General features: G+C 42.0%; 1 protein-coding gene across 1 annotated transcript in view; it reads right to left on the bottom strand.

Annotated features, from left to right (window-relative positions):
* roraa (RAR-related orphan receptor A, paralog a) overlaps nucleotides 1-18,713 on the bottom strand; it is a 307,537-nt gene that overhangs the window by 86,352 nt on the left and 202,472 nt on the right. Inside the window, exon 3 of the mRNA XM_029757645.1 lies at nucleotides 17,180-17,209. Within this exon, the coding sequence (XP_029613505.1) occupies nucleotides 17,180-17,209 (30 nt within the window). The remainder of the gene's footprint in view (nucleotides 1-17,179; nucleotides 17,210-18,713) is intronic.

Raw genomic sequence — 18,713 nt, 5'->3', positions numbered from 1 at the left:
TAAAGAACCCACTCCATTCTGAGAAACTTATGCAAAGAAAGTGCATTTTACAAAGGCCATTTGCAATTTTACAAAATAGCAGACATAATGCTTTTACTGAAAAATGAGGACCTGTCATATTGTGTGGGAGAAAAAAAAACTACAGTGGAGAGGAAAAATTGAGAAAAATAATGCTGGCCTGGTTAACGACAAATAGATAGCTCTATTGATTTCCTTTTTCGAGCGGCTGTCCATCCCTCACTGTGGTGATTATACTGACCTATTTCACCCAAAAATATCTGTCTATTGTGGATTAAACCAAACTGTCCAAAAAATAAAATATTATTTTTACGGAACAAACAAATAGACTAAAGTGAAATATAATATATTGTAATGAAGAAGAAAAGATGGTGAGTGTCAATTTGAAAAGTTTGAGGTTTGAATAAGTGTTCAGCAGCAGAACTTCTCTTGGTTCGGGTACTCAACCAACATCCAGCAGTACTGGTACCAATTTAAATCAATCATAACATAATATTTCATTCTCAAATCTATTTTAGAACATACAAAGTATTCAGTAAATGCTTGCATATTATCTGCAAACAAACAAATATTTTAAGAATCGTAACAATATTTGCATTTGCGCTTAATTGTTTATTTCAAAACAAAGTACAATATAAATCTATGAACCCATGTCATCATTTTTTGTTTGTGTTTTCCTCTCTGAGTCTGAGTACTGCTGTATGTGATGTAGCAGTGTATGAGGGTTGTCTCTGTCACTAGTGACTAGTAGTATCTCACTGTGTAGCTGTGGGACTCTGCCTGCCTGATCTTCATTATCAGCCCCAGCTAAACAATGTACGTGTGTACTGGATGCACTCCCACATGAGTGCAACTAACAAATCCCTTCAGAGCTGAATCAAGGCAACAATATGATGAAATACCTTCAAACAAACACTGAGCGGGGAACATTGAGCAATGCAGAGAAGACTCGCTCTGCCTCAGGCTATTCCACAGGAGTATGTCTGTTGCCAAGCAAAATTAGATAGCAACTGGGACATATTATTCTTCCAAATTGGCAGTGTACAGCATGATTAAGGACCATACAGCTCATGTTCGATTAACCACAAATATTTATGCTCAGGGTAGCAATAAATAACCCCTCTCAGCAAAGGAATAATGGGATCTGACGTGTCATAATAACAAGTACAGCAGATGTTTAACATGGGGAGGTATCCATCATCTAATCATGTCAAACACACCAGGAGTGGTGTGGAAATAGGTGCTAGTAGTTCATTTTTATTTAAACTTTATTTAACTAGACAAGTCAGTTAAGAATAAATTCTTATTTTCAATGGCGAGGAACAGTGGGTTAACTGCCTTGTTCAGGGGCAGAACAACAGATTATTAACTTGTCAGCTCGGGGATTCAATCCAGCAACCTTTCGGTTACTGGCTCTAACCACTAGGCTACCTGCCGCCCCAGTAGTACATCTGCTTACTGTTAAAAGACACCATTTGAATACAATAGACCAACCATTTCAAAGGCATTAGCTACATGAACAAAAATATAAAACTATAATAGCATATGGATATCATTTTTAAATCGTAAAATATTATGATCGATTTAATGATAACACGCTATTTTCCAGACAGTTTTCAGATCTATTGTGCGTGCTGTGATGTCTAAATCATGTGGTTGACTTGAACAGAGCAGGTAAATAAATGAAGATGAAGGGACGAGGCCATGTTTCTCAATAAGTGGGGGCTGCCTGTCGTGACAATGGAGATAAATACACCCTAGAGATGTGTATTTATGAGTCTGAGCTATATAGTATGTAGTCTTCTCCTCTACTCTCCTCTCTTCTCTTACATTTGACATTTTAGTCATTTAGCAGAAACTCTGATCCAGAGCGACTTCTCCTCTCCTATGCGTCTCTTATATGTCCCTTCTCCTTCATCTCCTTTCTACATCTGTGATACTGCCTCCCTCTGGCCATTTGATACAAAAAAATACTTAGGGCGTATCCCAATACCAGTACTTTCGTAAAAAATAGTAGGCATTTTGGCTATGCAAAAATAGAATGTTTTAAATGTCTGGATGTCATACTCATCTAGTAGAATTTGCTGCATGCTATTGAGGATGAGAAGTGTCTTTTCAGATCCACGTGTGTTTGACAACATTTGATAATCAGCTGATAATTTAATAAGGGGATGCGCTACCAAAATGGACGAACGGTGGGAAACAACGCAATTGTGCATTAGATGATGCATTCTCAGTATGCACTTTATTGGAAAACTGTAATTTATACAGTAATTTGGGGCATTATCAACAGTAAAATACTGTGTAATGTTTTACTGCAGCATACTGTAATTTATGGGGCATGAGAAAATTATGTGGATGGGGAAAGAATTGCTGTACATGGAATGATACCATAATTCAACAACACAGAACCGTGCAGTATTTTTGGAGCCCCAAAAACATTTTGACCACTAGTGGGTCAGGGTTGGGCTCAATTCGAATTGAAGGCAAGAAGTAAACTAAAATTACAATCCAATAATTAAAAAAGGACATTTATTTTCAATGACTTCTCAATATACTGAAAAGTAGAAGCTATTTATTTCAAAAGTTTTTACATTTCTGAATTTTAAATTTAAATCACTTCCTGAATTGACTACCTTCAATTTGAATTGAATTCAACCCTGTACTGGCTGCATGGTATTGTTGTTTGTGGCTCATTAAAGGGAAACTTCACCTCTCCTCTTTGTCACTTTATATGTCCATTAATATGGTATTAAAATATCATATGTGTCATAAAATCATCCCTACATGCAAATACAGACATTAATGCATCTCACCAGTAGAAACGGGCCATACATACATTTCCTGTATGTAAGCAAACCACATTATCCAGAATTCATAGCGATATCAGGACGTAGTACCGCTCCGGTGGATCCAGTTGATTTGGAAAAATATAAAAATGTCTGTTTGTAGCCAGTACTTTCAGCCAGACGATTTCGAAACTGATGGGGTTGCCAAGTTGTCGAACGTTGAAAAGCGATGCTATTCCACAGATTTTCCCCTTCACTTCAAAGAGGAAGGCCAAGGAAGGCATTCGATCAGCCAACATCAGCCTACTGGACCGTATCTAACAGTTAGCCAGCTAGCTAAACAACTACCGCAGAGGCTGTTCTATTTTGAGTCCGATCCCATCAACATAAAGCTCAGCACCAGGAACTAGTGTAAGTCACCTTTGCTAAATCTTTCCATGACTCCAAGATGAGAAAATAAATCTACTGGAGCTAGGCATGAACATGGTCCGTGTCTTGTTGTCATAGCTGTTGTGTTTAAAATTAAGCTACACCTTCTACTGTAGTTTTCTCTGTATTATGGAGGCTTAGTTGATTGTTCATGCAAAATTGAAGAATTGAAGAAAAGGAGGCATTAGGTGTGTGACTGACTGGTGTCTGTTGGGGGTGGGCAATGTTTGTGATGGTTAGTATGCCTGATCTATGGACATGAGGGGGGTGGGTGGATATAGTTCCTTGTTTGAATGTGTATTGATGGGGACAAAGTAGTAAAAGGTTGGCTAATCACTGACTACTGTGTGTTCTATCGACTTATCCTGCTGCTGCTGATGACCTAGACACCAGCTTTAGTAGTACAGAACCTGTAGGCCCATTGGATGAAAGCTTTCAGCCGGAAAACAAGTTCAAGCACAATATCATCTGACTCTGAAACAAGCCAGGACAGCATAAGGTATTTATGAAAGCACAATACCCTCTTGAGAAAACAAAATTCAAGACAAACTTTATTTGCTCTGGAGACCGAGGTGAGTTTACAGAGCAGTATGCAGGAACAGTTATGGCGATGTACATACAAAAAAAGATATCCTACTATAATAAATACTATGGTTCTACAAAGGAAATACTTGCATATGGTATTGGTGGGGAGTTGATTCCAACAGAATCGATTCCTCAACTCCGTGCCTGTCAACTCCCGATGTCAACCCCCATTTCTGGTTGTCAATCTCCTAAGATTCAGTATTTTTGCAACGGAAGAAGTTGCCGTAGTCTACTTCAAGAACACAAGCTCTCGCATCTTTCACAGCAGAGAAAGAGGAGTGAGCTACCGAGGAACAGAGAGAGATGGGAGGCATGTCGGCCACCAGGCAGACAGTCAAAACCGTGCATCGGTAATCAAAAGTTCCCTCATGACCACCAGATGCATCAAACTCCTCGTTCCGGCGTAATTCATTCATTGTCAATGGAGCAGTCCGCAACGCTATGTTGGGGATGCCACACTAGGCTGCGGTGCATTGTGTACTGCAAGCGTTCAATATTTTCAACTTGTGTGTTGCTTTACAGTGCTGTGGTACAAACGGAAGTACACACACATACTCCGACAAGCTAGCTTTTAGCTAGTTGAAAAGCAAAGTACATGAGCATCAAGTACGTATGAAAAATGCAGGCTAAACATCCGGCAAAAGAAAATTCATATGGATCTGGTGGACATTGGAGGTGAAGTAGGGGCTATCAATGAGCAAGCTGAGCTATTCTACATGCAACAGCCCGAAGACCAAACACACACTAGCGTTTTTCATAGTGCAGAGAAAGAGCAGGTGAGCCAGCGAGGGAGAGAGAGGACAGACAGTCAGAACTGTGCATATAGCCTATATTTTGGTTTCTGTATCTCGCAATGTCTTGTCTAGCAATGCCTCGTAAATTCACCAAAATTAGGCTATCAACTTCTTCATAGTGCCAGTGAATTGAAGTTGAACATCGCCAAATGCTTCAATTTAATTAGGCCTAAATGTGCAATACAAAGTATTGTGCCTAAAGCTTATTTAATGAAACCCTGGCTGGCTGTTGATGTCCGCTCCAACCCTGTTCTTGAAGAGCCTGTAGGTTCCTGTAGGTTTTCGCTCCAACCCCAGTTGTAACAATCCTGACTCTGCTTATCAACCAGCTAATTATTGACTCAGATGTGCTAGATTAGGGTTGGAGTGAAAACCTACTGGATGGTATCTCTCCATGAACAGGGTTGGAGAGCCGTGTCCTAGGCAATAGATCGCAAAGCAGGGCATCCCCGCTAAACTTTTTGGAAATGGCAAGTTCACTTTCTCATCAATAAACACATCTCAAGTGCAAATTCGGTTCGGCAGCTCAAATCAGCAGGATGGGGGGCATTGTTATTAGGAAGGACGTCATCTACCATGGATTGCTAAAATAATGATTATGATCACACTTCTTACATTTAAATATTATGGGGACACCTATACATTTGGCAGCCAAGCAAGCATGAGTTATCAGTGTAGCGGTAATCTATTATTGTCTAGGAAGGATGTTGACGACTACAATAAAAACCTTCCGCCATAAGAGTCAATTCAATTAAAAAAAAGAAAAATAACAGGGTTTGAAAAAACTAATCCAGTATGAATCGTCCTCTGGAATACCGCACATGCTTGGATAACAATTACAAAAACAATGTCTCTAGTAATACCCGTCCGAATAGGGCTATAAAAGGGCAAAGAATAGGCTTAACATCGTAAGGTGCGCCCAATCATCCCATGGGATCCGTCAAGGCTGCACACGGCAGAAGTATCACAGATATATTCTAGTTCCTACACATCACCTTCTATATTCAAACAAAATAGGCCTTTTATAGGCTAAGTTGATGAGCAAATGGGCAGCATCATGCTCATGTCAGTCCTCTAGAATGCAAATGTAGTCTTCCTAGTAGGACTCTACAATAATGAGTTGATGTGTACGTGTGTGCGTATCCATTTCAGAGTGTTTTGGGAGTCGAGCAAGAGTCGACTGCTTTCAACTCTAACCACAGGATTCGGAGTCGACTCCAAAAATCCTGGAGTTGTGCACCACTACCATGGTGTGTTTGGGTGGTGCAGTAAGGTGTTTGCGGTCCCTTTGATACAAGGGGAGATTGTTCTTATGGGACCTTTCACATTTCATTTTGAGAGTAATCAACTTCTTTGAATCCATGCAGTATTGATTGTGAAAAAAAGACAAAGAATCTCACAGACACACGTTAGCTAGCTAACTAGCTAGCTGCAACACACAGGTATAGTTACTCCAAGACTAATGAGTCATAAAGCCAAAGTTATTCCTTTACTATTCATCATCATCAAAACATTTCTACATTTTTGCTCCTAATGAGATGCACTGAGGCTAGCTAGGCTAGTTTGCTAGCTAGCTATAACTTAGACTACAATACATTTTAGGTATAGCAAACAAAGCTAGCTAGCCAAACTTGGCTTGTAGTGGTACTAGCAAACACCGTTAAGGTCGAATCGATCACAAAATTGTACTGTACTGAACATCACTGTCTCGTGTAGAAAGAGAGCTTATATTGCTAGCTAGCTACCGACAGCACAACAACTTACTCATTTGTCATTAACCTTCCTGAGTCCTGGTCCTCCTGGACTAGGCTGCCACTGCTGCTTGCTGATCTTGCAATAATTTGTCTCGCTGTCTCAACTCCTCTCCAGTGTATTCCGTGTCATATAAATAGGCCTGTATGTTCCTATGTAAAAGAACATAAAATAATGTTTCGTCGTCCAGCTCTTCTTCGAAAGAGGAATCATCAGAAGCAGCCATTGTAGCATTTTTTTTTGCAATCTCGGCTAGACAGTGCATGGTAGCATAGCTCCAGTGAACATGTTAACTAGTACCGCCCCATTTGGAAAAGCCTGCTTCAATGGTGCGAACAAGGAAGTAGGGCTCCCGTCAGGCTGTAGTCTACAAAGACAGGGAAAATGTGTCATTCTAGACATCCTACAATGTCCTAGCAGATAGGAGCATAATTGAGACAAGTTCAATGGCTCTATTGAACAAGGACAATATCTACTTGCTGCTAGTGTGATCATGCAATCGGCGAAACACAAAGGCCACAATAATTGCTACAAAACATGACTCATTTTTAGATCAAACTGCAGGTTCAATACTGCTATAGAGTATAATTATGTATGAAACACTTCTCGTCACTCAGAATTATGTAGGGAGACTGGAAAAACACCCTAAATAGAGTATTTCGGTGAAGTTTTTCTTTAACATATACACTGCTCAAAAAAATAAAGGGAACACTTAAACAACACAATGTAACTCCAAGTCAATCACACTTCTGTGAAATCAAACTCTCCACTTAGGAAGCAACACTGATTGACAATAAATGTCACATGCCGTTGTGCAAATGGAATAGACAACAGGTGGAAATTATAGGCAATTAGCAAGACACCCCCAATAAAGGAGTGGTTCTGCAGGTGGGGACCACAGACCACTTCTCAGTTCCTATGCTTCCTGGCTGATGTTTTGGTCACTTTTGAATGCTGGCGGTGCTTTCACTCTAGTGGTAGCATGAGACGGAGTCTACAACCCACACAAGTGGCTCAGGTAGTGCAGCTCATCCAGGATGGCACATCAATGCGAGCTGTGCCAAGAAGGTTTGCTGTGTCTGTCAGCGTAGTGTCCAGAGCATGGAGGCGCTACCAGGAGACAGGCCAGTACATCAGGAGACGTGGAGGAGGCCGTAGGAGGGCAACAACCCAGCAGCAGGACCGCTACCTCCGCCTTTGTGCAAGGAGGAGCAGGAGAAGCACTGCCAGAGCCCTACAAAATGACCTCCAGCAGGCCACAAATGTGCATGTGTCTGCTCAAACGGTCAGAAACAGACTCCATGAGGGTGGTATGAGGGCCCGACGTCCACAGGTGGGGGTTGTGCTTACAGCCCAACACCGTGCAGGACGTTTGGCATTTGCCAGAAAACACCAAGATTGGCAAATTCGCCACTGGCGCCCTGTGCTCTTCACAGATGAAAGCAGGTTCACACTGAGCACGTGACAGACGTGACAGAGTCTGGAGACGCCGTGGAGAACGTTCTGCTGCCTGCAACATCCTCCAGCATGACCGGTTTGGCGGTGGGTCAGTCATGGTGTGGGGTGGCATTTCTTTGGGGGGCCGCACAGCCCTCCATGTGCTCGCCAGAGGTAGCCTGACTGCCATTAGGTACCGAGATGAGATCCTCAGACCCCTTGTGAGACCATATGCTGGTGCGGTTGGCCCTGGGTTCCTCCTAATGCAAGACAAGCGGTGGCTGGAGTGTGTCAGCAGTTCCTGCAAGAGAAAGGCATTGATGCTATGGACTGGCCCACCCGTTCCCCAGACCTGAATCCAATTGAGCACATCTGGGACATCATGTCTTGCTCCATCCACCAACGCCACGTTGCACCACTGACTGTTCAGGAGTTGGCGTATGCTTTAGTCCAGGTCTGGGAGGAGATCCCTCAGGAGACCATCCGCCACCTCATCAGGAGCATGCCCAGGCGTTGTAGGGAGGTCATACAGGCACGTGGAGGCCACACACACTACTGAGCCTCATTTTGACTTGTTTTAAGGACATTACATCAAAGTTGGATCAGGCTGTAGTGTGGTTTTCCACTTTAATTTTGAGTGTGACTCCAAATCCAGACCTCCATGGGTTGATAAATTGGATTACCATTGATTATTTTTGTGTGATTTTGTTGTCAGCACATTCAACTATGTAAAGAAAAAAGTATTTAATAAGATTATTTCTTTCATTCAGATCTAGGATGAGTTGTTTAAGTGTTTCCTTTATTTTTTTGAGCAGTATTTATTTTGAGGTGGGCCTTGTAAGTGGCTATATTTGTTGCACCCATTAGTGAGACGGCTGTACCAGTTTAACTCATATGTGTTTATGGTGCCTTGTCAATTTAAAATGTACAGGGGACAGATTGGAGTGACAGCAAGTCTTAAACGATAATGGTTGAGTCTTTTTTTGCACTTTAGCCGCTGCCAGTTTGGAATCCTTTGGCCTCTACAAGTGTAAGTGATATAAAACGGCAAATATTATTTGATATGCTGTAATGTGCAAACACATTAACTAGAATCCAACCTGCATGCACCAATCCCCAGTAATTACAGTAAAATACTGGGAAAAATACAAACCTCTTCTCCCTTCAATGAATTTAATTCATTCATTCATTCCTTCATTACGATTAACCTTTTTACAGTATAATCCAGTCAATTTTATGGTATTGTACTGTGTGTCATTACACAGTACTTGCATTGCTACTGTATTAAGATTACAGTAGGTATACTGCAGTATGAAATACAGAAACCTACTTGCCAATGAGCTGCCTGTTAATTGCTGTCAAATTCACAGCAACCCATGTACAGTGTGGGTGAGCCTAGTATGTTGATATTTTTTGCTTACTGAATTCGTTTTCACAAAACAGAATGTTCTTAATAGTATGTAGTGCGATTAATACACTATGTAGTTTTAGCAAGTAGTAGGCAAGACAGATTTTGGACACGGCCATACTTTAACCTGCTGAAAAAATGAAATTATTGTCAACAGTGTTATCCAAGCCTACTGTACTTACTGTGAGTAAAACAGAGTTATCCAAAGAAAGTTTGACAAAATATCCACCCACAATTCATCTTGAGAAATCAATGGAGTCAGACATTTTGCATCTGTCTTGCCTACTACCTGCTGAAACTACGTGCATAGTGTACTAATCCCACTACATATTGCAATACAGTACAAGACATGCATTTGCCTACACCTTAACAATGTTTTAACATTTCATATTACCCACAAACAGTAGCCTTTAGCTAGGTGTACATTTTCTGTAGATTATTCTGGGATTAGCGTTACTCATTGTATATTTATTGTTACTTTTATTAATAAGTGTTTTACTTTTCTATTAATTCTCTATTAAGGATTGGTAAGGATTTCACTGTTAGTCAACATCTGTTGGTTACGAAGCATGTGACAAATAACATTTGATTTGATTTGATTAACCATGATTAATCAGGAAATCTCTCTGTGGAGAGGAAGAGCAACATTGCTAGACAAGCTATGTGTGCTCTCTGGCCTATCAGAGCTGTGAGATAATATATACTGAACAAAAATATAAACCCAACATGCAACAATTTCAAAGATTTTACTGAGTTATAAATCATAAACTCACAAAAAAAGAAACGTCCCTTTTTCAGGACCCTGTCTTTCAAATATAAAAAATCAAAATAACTTCCCAGATCTTCCTTGTAAAGGGTTAAAACACTGTTTCCCATGCTTGTTCAATGAACCATAAACAATTAATGAACATGCATCTGTGGAACGGTCGTTAAGACACTAACAGCAACAATTAAGGTCACAGTTATGAAAACTTAGGACACTAAAGAGGCCTTTCTACTGACTCTGAAAAACACCAAAATGAAAGATGCCCAGGGTCCCTGCTCACCTGCATGAACGTGCCTTAAGCATGCTGCAAGGAGGCATGAGGACTGCAGATGTGGCCAGAGCAATAAATTGCAATGTCTGTACTGTGAGACACCTAAGACAGCGCTACAAGGAGACAGGACGGACAGCTGATCATCCTCACAGTGGCAGACCACGTGTAACAACACCTGCACAGGATCGGTACATCCGAACATCACACCTGCGGGACAGGTGCAGGATGGCAACAACAACAGCCCGAGTTACACCTGGAAAGCACAATCCCTCCATCAGTGCTCAGACAGTCCGCAATAGAATGAGAGAGGCTGGACTTAGGCCTGTTGTAAGGCAGGTCCTCACCAGACATCACTGGCAACAACGTCGCCTATGGGCACCAATAGGACGGATGGACGGATTCGCGTTTATCGTCAAATAAATGAATGTTACACTGGGACCTGTTGGATCGGAGGGTGAGGGCTAGGGCCATTCCTCCCAGAAATGTCTGGGAACTTGCAGGTGCCTTGTTGGAAGAGTGGGGTAACATCTCACAGCAAGAACTGGCAAATCTGAGTCCATGAGGAGGAGATGCACTGCAGTACTTAATGCAGCTGGTGGCTACACCAGATCATGACTGTTACTTTTGATTTTGACCCCCGCTTTGTTCAGGGACACAATATTCCATCTATGTTAGTTACATGTCTGTGGAACTTGTTCAGTTAATGTCTCAGTTGTTCAATCTTGTTATGTTAATACAAATATTTACACATGTTAAGTTTGCCTAAAATAAATGCAACTGACAGAGGACTTTTCTTTTTTTGCTGAGTTTATAAGGAGATCGGTCAATTGAAATAAATTCATTAGGCCCTAATCTATGGATTTCACATGACTGGGAATACAGATATGCATCTGATACCTTTAAAAAAAAGGCAGGGGTGTGGTTTAGAAAACTAGTCAGTATCTGCTGTGACCACCATTTGCCTCATGCAGTGTGACACATCTCCTTTGAATAGAGTTGACCAGGATGTTGATTGTGGCCTGTGGAATGTTGTCCCACTCCTCTTCAATGGCTGTGTGAAGTTGCTGGAAATTGGCGGGAACTGGAACACTATCGTACACGTCGATCCACAGTATCCCAAACATGCTCAATAGGTGACATGTCAGGTGAGTATGCAGGCCATGAAAGAACTGGGATATTTTCAGCTTCCAGGAACTGTGTACAGATCCTTGCTACATGGGGCTGTGCATTATCATGCTGATACATGAGGTGATGACGGCAGATGAATGGCACGACAATGGGCCTCAGGATCTCATCACGGTGTCTCTGTGGATTCAAATTGCCATCGATAAAATGCATTTGTGTTCATTGTCCATAGCTTATGCCTGCCCATACCATAACCCCACCGCCAACATGGGGCAATCTGTTCACAATGTTGACATCAGCAAACCGCTTGCCCACATGACGCCACACACGTGGTCTGCGCCATACACGTGGTCTGTGCCATACACGTGGTCTGCGGCTTATGGTAGAGAAATTAACATTAAATTCTCTGGAAACAGCTCTGGTGGACATTCCTGCAGTCAGCATGCCAATTGCACGCTCCCTCAAAAGTTGAGACATCTGTGACAAAACGGCATGCTGTTTAATCAGCTTCTTGATATGCCACACCTGTCAGGTTGATGGATTATCTTGGCAAAGGAGAAACGCTCACTAACAGTGATGTGAACAAATTTGTGTACTAAATTTGAGAGAAATACATTTTTTGTGCATATGGAACATTTCTGGGATATTTTATTTCAGCTCACTTCACATGGCACCAGCACTTTACATTGCGTTTATATTTCTGTTCAGTGTAGATCTGATTACAGATTTTCAGGTCTGCTTCAGTCTTCTGATGAGAAAGCTTATCTGTCTGTGTAATCAGCTGGTCAACCTGATCCACAGGTCTACACCCTCTCCCTCAAAACATTTTCACACAAACTAACTCAACTCACAGGTAGACAACTGGACTCTCGTCTGGAGGTTGTGAGAAAATATGGTAGCTGGTGGTGCTCCTCAGGTCAAAAATTTCATTTTAATGACAATATTATAGGCTACAGTAAATAAATGTTTCATTGGCCCCAAAATTAACTACAAATAATATATATTGACTTTTCACAACTTATTTTAAAACCACTGCTGTAAACCACTTTTGCTTTTGAATATCGCAACATTTACAGTGCTTTTTCACACATTTTGTTGAGTTACAAGGTGGGATTAAAATGGATTTAAGTCATTCTTTGTGCACGATCTAAACAAATATAATGTAATGTCAAAGTGGAAGAAAAAATTCAAACGTGTAAAAAAAATACTAAAATAAACAATACTGTATATCTTGATTACATACAGTTGAAGTCGGACGTTTACATACACGTTAGCCAAATACATTTTAACTCAGTTTTTCACAATTCCTGACATTTAATCCTAGCAAATATTCTCTGTTTTAGGTCAGTTAGGATCACCACTTTATTTTAAGAATGTGAAATGTCAGAATAATAGTAGAGAGAATGATTTATTTAAGCTTTTATTTCTTTCATCACATTCCCAGTGGGTTAGAAGCTTACATACACTCAATTAGTATTTAGTAGCATTGCCTTTAAATTGTTTAACTTGGGTCAAACGTTTCGGGTAGCCTTCCACAAGCTTCCCACAATAAGTTGGGTGAATTTTGGCCCATTCCTCCTGACAGAGCTGGTGTAACTGAGTCAGGTTTGTATGTCTCCTTGCTCGCACACGCTTTTTCAGTTCTGCCCACAACTTTTCTATGGGATTGAGGTCAGGGCTTTGTGATGGCCACTCCAATACCTTGACTTTGTTGTCCTTAAGCCATTTTGCCACAACATTGGAAGTATGCTTGGGGTCATTGTCCATTTGGAAGGCTCATTTGCCACCAAGCTTTAACTTCCTGACTGATGTCTTTAGATGTTGCTTCAATATATCCACATAATTTTCCTCCCTCATGATGCCATCTATTTTGTGAAGTGCACCAGTCCCTTCTGCAGCAAAGCACCCCCACAACATGATGCTGCCACCCCCGTGCTTCACGGTTGGGATTGTGTTCTTTGGCTTGCAAGCCTCCCCCTTTTCCTCCAAACATAACAATGGTCATTATGGCCAAACAGTTATATTTTTCTTTCATCAGACCAGAGGACATTTCTCCAAAAAGTACAATCTTTGTCCCCATGTGCAGTTACAAACCGTAGTCTGGCGTTTTTATGGCAGTTTTGGAGCAGTGGCTTCTTCCTTGCTGAATGGCCTTTCAGGTTATGTCGATATAGGACTCGTTTAACTGTGGATATAGATACTTTTGTAGCTGTTTCCTCCAGCATCTTCACAAGGTCTTTTGCTGTTGCTCTGGGATTGATTTGCACTTTTCGCACCAAAGTACGTTCATCTCTAGGAGACAGAACGCGTCTCCTGCCTGAGCGGTATGACGGCTGCATGGTCCCTTGGTGTTTATACTTGCGTACTATTTTTTGTACAGATGAGCGTGGATGAGCCAGACTTGTGGAGGTCTACAATTTATTTTCTGAGGTCTTGGCTGATTCCTTTTGATTTTCCCATGATGTCAAGCAAAGAGGCACTGCGTTTGAAGGTAGGCCTTGAAATACATCCACAGGTACACCTCCAATTGACTCAAATTATGCCAATTAGCCAATCAGAAGCTTCTAAAGCCATGACATCATTTTCTTGAATTTTCCAAGCTGTTTAAAGACACAGTCAACTTAGTGTATGTAAACTTCTGACCCACTGGAATTGTGATACAGTGAATTATAAGTGAAATAATCTGTCTGTAAACAATTGTTGGAAAACTTACTTGTGTCATGCACAAAGTAGATGTCCTAACCGACTTGCCAAAACTATAGTTTTGTTAACAAGAAATTTGTGGAGTGGTTGAAAAATGAGTTTTAATGACTCCAACCTAAGTGTATGTAAACTTCCGACTTCAACTGTACGTATTCAACCCCCTGAGTTAATACATGTTAGAACCACATTTGACAGCCATTACAGCTGTAAGTCTCTAAGAGCTTTGCACACCTGGATTGTACAATATTTGCACATTATTCTTTAAAAAATCTTCAAGCTCTGTCCAGTTGGTTGTTGAAACAGTGATAGACAGACATTTTCAGGTTTTGCCATAGATTTTCAAGCCGATGTAAGTCAAAACTGTAACTATGCCACTCTGAAACATTCCATGTCGTCTTGGTAAGCAACTCCAGTGTAGATTTGGCCTTGTGTTTTAGGTTATTGTCCTGCTGAAAGGTGAATTTGTCTCCCAGTGTCTGTTGGAAAGCAGACTGAACCAGGTTTTTCTCTAGGATTTTACATGTGCTTAGCTTTATTGCATTTATTTTTGTTCTAAAAAACTCCCTTGTCCTTGCCGATGACAAGCATACCCATAACATGATGCAGCCACCACCATGCTTGAAAATATGAAGAGTGGTACTCAGTGATGTGTCCTACTGCAAGGCAGCCCACTCTGCCTTGCAGTAGGACCAAATAAACACAATCTCTATAAAGCTGTCAGCAAAAATGTACGGAAAACCATACTTGATTCCTTACTGAGAATTATAGCTTTGTGTTTTAAGTTATATGGCCTGCTGGAGTTGGACCACCCCAAATCATGGATGGAGGTAGAGGCTCCAGCCCAGGCCTGTACATTTACTCTCATTCTCTTTCACAGTCTGAATGCTGAGAGACCATGATGGTCAGCAGCACATGAAGTGTCCATTACCATCCAAAATACTTCACTTTATAGGGTGGAGTGCCCAGACGTATAGGAGAGAGGAGAATTCGTTTTGGATAAGAGCATCTGCTAAATGACTAAAATGTAAAATCTAAATGTAAATGTAGGAAGAAAGTGGAGGAGAGGAATGTCTGCCAGGGAACAGCTGCCCCTGTAATTTATATTGATGAGTGGACTGGCTGGCGTGGCGGCCTGGCAGGGAGCTTCCAGGAGTTTGATCACTCAGGCAGGAAGAGAGGAGAGAGATAAGATAGAGGGATGGGCTCTGTCTTTGGGCTCTCTGGGCTGAATGTATGGGGAGGGAGGTTTCTCCCTGAGTCTGCTCAGCTAAGACCACAGAGACACTCAACACTGGCCAGTCTGGCCCTGCAGGAGACGCAATGGGAGAGCCCAGTCTGACTGAAGTGATGGTAGTCAGGGTGTAGTTGTAGCTGGAGAGACATAAATTGTGCCCCAGTATAGCCAGCCTTAAACCACCATGTTGGGTGGAGCTACTGTATATCCACCTCATTATGACTACTCCAGCCAGAAGTACTAGAGCTCCTCTCCTAATCCACCAGATCTTCCATCACAGTGTCCGTGACCATTAACAGTCCTTTGAATCATTCCCTGTGCATACACATCTTTTGACTCAGGACTATCGCCTCTTCCTGACTGCACGGCATATCAATCAGCGACTTGTTAAAGCGCTTTACTTTGATTTCTTGACACGGATCAGATTTGAATATTTCTAATTGAAATGAAAGTGTGCAGTCCAGTCTCTGCCCAGGGCTTTTGAACCCAGACTCCTAAATCATGCTCTTTGATTTGAGGCCCCTTCCGGTGTAGAGGTGCTTAGCTCTGGTCTAATTAAGACAGCAGTGGGTTATCGGATAAATGGTCAAAGGACTCTGTTTTACCTTACAGAGCAGAAGAGGCTGAATATCAAACACACACACTTCAAACAAACACTCCATTCATCCCTCTGGCCGGGCAAATAGCTTAACACAAACATCTACCTGACCTTAACGTTATTTTCAGAGACAGAGTTTATGTGACTGCTTCACTCAGGTAGGGCTGGCTAGAGGACCAGCTAGTGCAGACCGAAGACCACTTTTTTTTGTGTTTTACAGGGAGTGATCTAACCCTGAGACAGTCAGTCCACTTTTACAGAGAAGCCCTACGGTCTTCCCTCTCCACAAGATTCATCGTGATGAACAGAGTGAGAGCATAACCTTCAGAGCTCGTCTCTCCCACTTATACACACACAGATGGAGACGTGCACACACACACACACACACACACACACACACACACACACACACACACACACACACACACACACACACACACACAATAACATGAGCTACAGTTTTTAGATGCATTTATGTTTTTGTATACATTTATGTCATATCTACAGTCTTCAACTGAACAGATCTCTAGGAAACCATGATTTTTGAACATAAATATTGTGTGGCTTCAGGTAAGAGGCAGAGAATCTCTGAGATGGCCTGCTGTTGGCATTTACATAGCATTCATAGCACCATGCTGTGTCACAAACCATTCCTGTATCTCTGTATTTCTCTGATAGCATCTCTCTTTCAGAAATGCACAGCACTTGTAGTTAACCCAGCCTCTAAAGGTTTCAAACAAACCACATCCTTGTATTTTTTTAAGTTGCAAGCCTTGCAGAGAACAAAGAGGAGCTTCAGCAAACTGTCTGGCTGGGATATCAGAGCATGATTTCAGACAGTCATATGACTACATATCATTTCAATTTCCTCTCTGCCGTTATTAAAATATTCTCTCCAGTTCTGCGCAAAGATAGGAAATAATGAAGAATTGCAATAATAAAGAAAAGTTGACTTGGGAAAATGTCAAAGTACGAGGTCATGTTGCTGTTGGAGGTCGATGTGTGATATGAGAATACTACAGTACATACAGTAGTAATAAAAAAACACAATCATTGAATCTCTTTTCATCCTAAGTATAAGGTATACTGCTGTGTCTGATTTCAAAATAGGTTGTTTTATAAAAGCAGGCCAGTAGCTAATATGTTATGTTGTTGTATTCCAATATACCATAGTTTTGCAATAATGTAGGCTAATGTCCATATTTCAATCATTTTGGTATTCATTTCAAACAACAATTGGAATTCATGTTATCAGATGGTTTGTACTCACAGGTATGTGTCTTCTTTGTTACTGAAATACCTGAAAAATAAAGAGAAACAGACTTGTTAGAACCACATTAAATCAGAAAATTGAGGACAGTCATACAATATCCCTGTGCCTATATAACGGGGGTCAGTGTGCTGCTAACAGTTTAGCTTCCTCCACTGTCCAACTGCCCAATACTGGGCTCGAACCAGTGATCCTCTGCTTCGCCACACATGTGATCGCCCTTCTTAACAACGTTCCAATGGTTTAAGCCACCCAAAAGGTACCTCTTGGATGTCTCCATCCGCAACATTTCAAGCTAGCTGTGGAGTGAGCTTACGTTATGTTCTTAACTCCGTTACACCTAACTTAACACCTAGCGCCACATGGCTGTGTTGCTATGTGACTGTGCTGCTGTGGCCCTGTGGTTCTCCTGTCTCTTGGCTAGGTCACAGAGATCATAGAGGTCCCATGCAGGCTCAGGGCAGTGGTGTGACTGGCCCACCTACAGCCCTCCTACTGAAAAACCCATAGCAACAACCCTGGCAAGGTTGCTCAAACCCCACGGACAGCATCCAGATCATATTTTGTATTTTTTTACTATTCAAGTCTAGAATACAAATCTGCACAAACACTGTAATGCCCCCATGTGTGGCCTCACAGGGCCTATAGTCTGTACATGAGTAAGTCTGTTCCCCAGAGCGGAAGACAGGACGGCGGCGCTGTGACTTCACTCTGAGTCAGACCTGTGTTTCTAAGGGTGAGGCAGAGAGGGAGCGGTACAGGCAGTCCTCAGCCTTCCCCCCTTCGGGTGTCAACTCATCTGATGAGCCTCCCTGGCTCCAGCTTTGTCTCCGGCTGCAGCCGCTCTCGTCTGCAGCGTGGGCCTAATGCCCTGAGAGTCCGACGAGGGCCAGCGCACAGCCAACCATGGCCCCAGCGGGCTCCGATGCTCATGCTTTGCAGGGCGAAAGAACACTAATAGATCCCACTTGTCATGCGGAAGCAATGGCAAATTTTTCTACAGCTTGCATCTGAAACTCAGGGGATGGCGGGCTGACATGATTCAATAATTCTCCGGCAACTGGCCGGAGATAACAATGTTTCAGACATGTTTGAGGGGAAACGAGTCAAAGAGCAACGAGGGGGAAAACAAATACTGTAAGCTTGTCAGCTCTTTGTACACAGACACACATTGGATATCAGGTCCATTGAGCAGAAAGAGAGAAGGGAAACAGCAACCTAGGGGCCATGTCTCTGTGATCAGGCTACAGCATTGCTCCAGTGCTCACGGCCAAACTAATTGTCCAACTGAGTCATTACACAAGAATAAAAACAATCGGTAATCGTCCTTTAATTCCAGATCTCAATCAACTAAGGGTATTCAGTGTTAGCCTCAGAGGCCATGAGGGAGTGGTGGCGTCAAGGTGTTGTAAGAGCAGCCAGACTTAGACCTCTAACACCATGTAATGAACCTCTCTGGTTTCATGTTGGGGATATACAGTATCAGGGGCTTTTTCCTGGCTTCTCTTCAGATCTTACGAACTGTATTATAGAC

The sequence above is a fragment of the Salmo trutta genome, chromosome 7 (assembly GCF_901001165.1).
Source record: "Salmo trutta chromosome 7, fSalTru1.1, whole genome shotgun sequence".
Taxonomy (NCBI): Eukaryota; Metazoa; Chordata; class Actinopteri; order Salmoniformes; family Salmonidae; genus Salmo; species Salmo trutta.
This window is presented reverse-complemented; position numbering and strand designations above follow the sequence as displayed.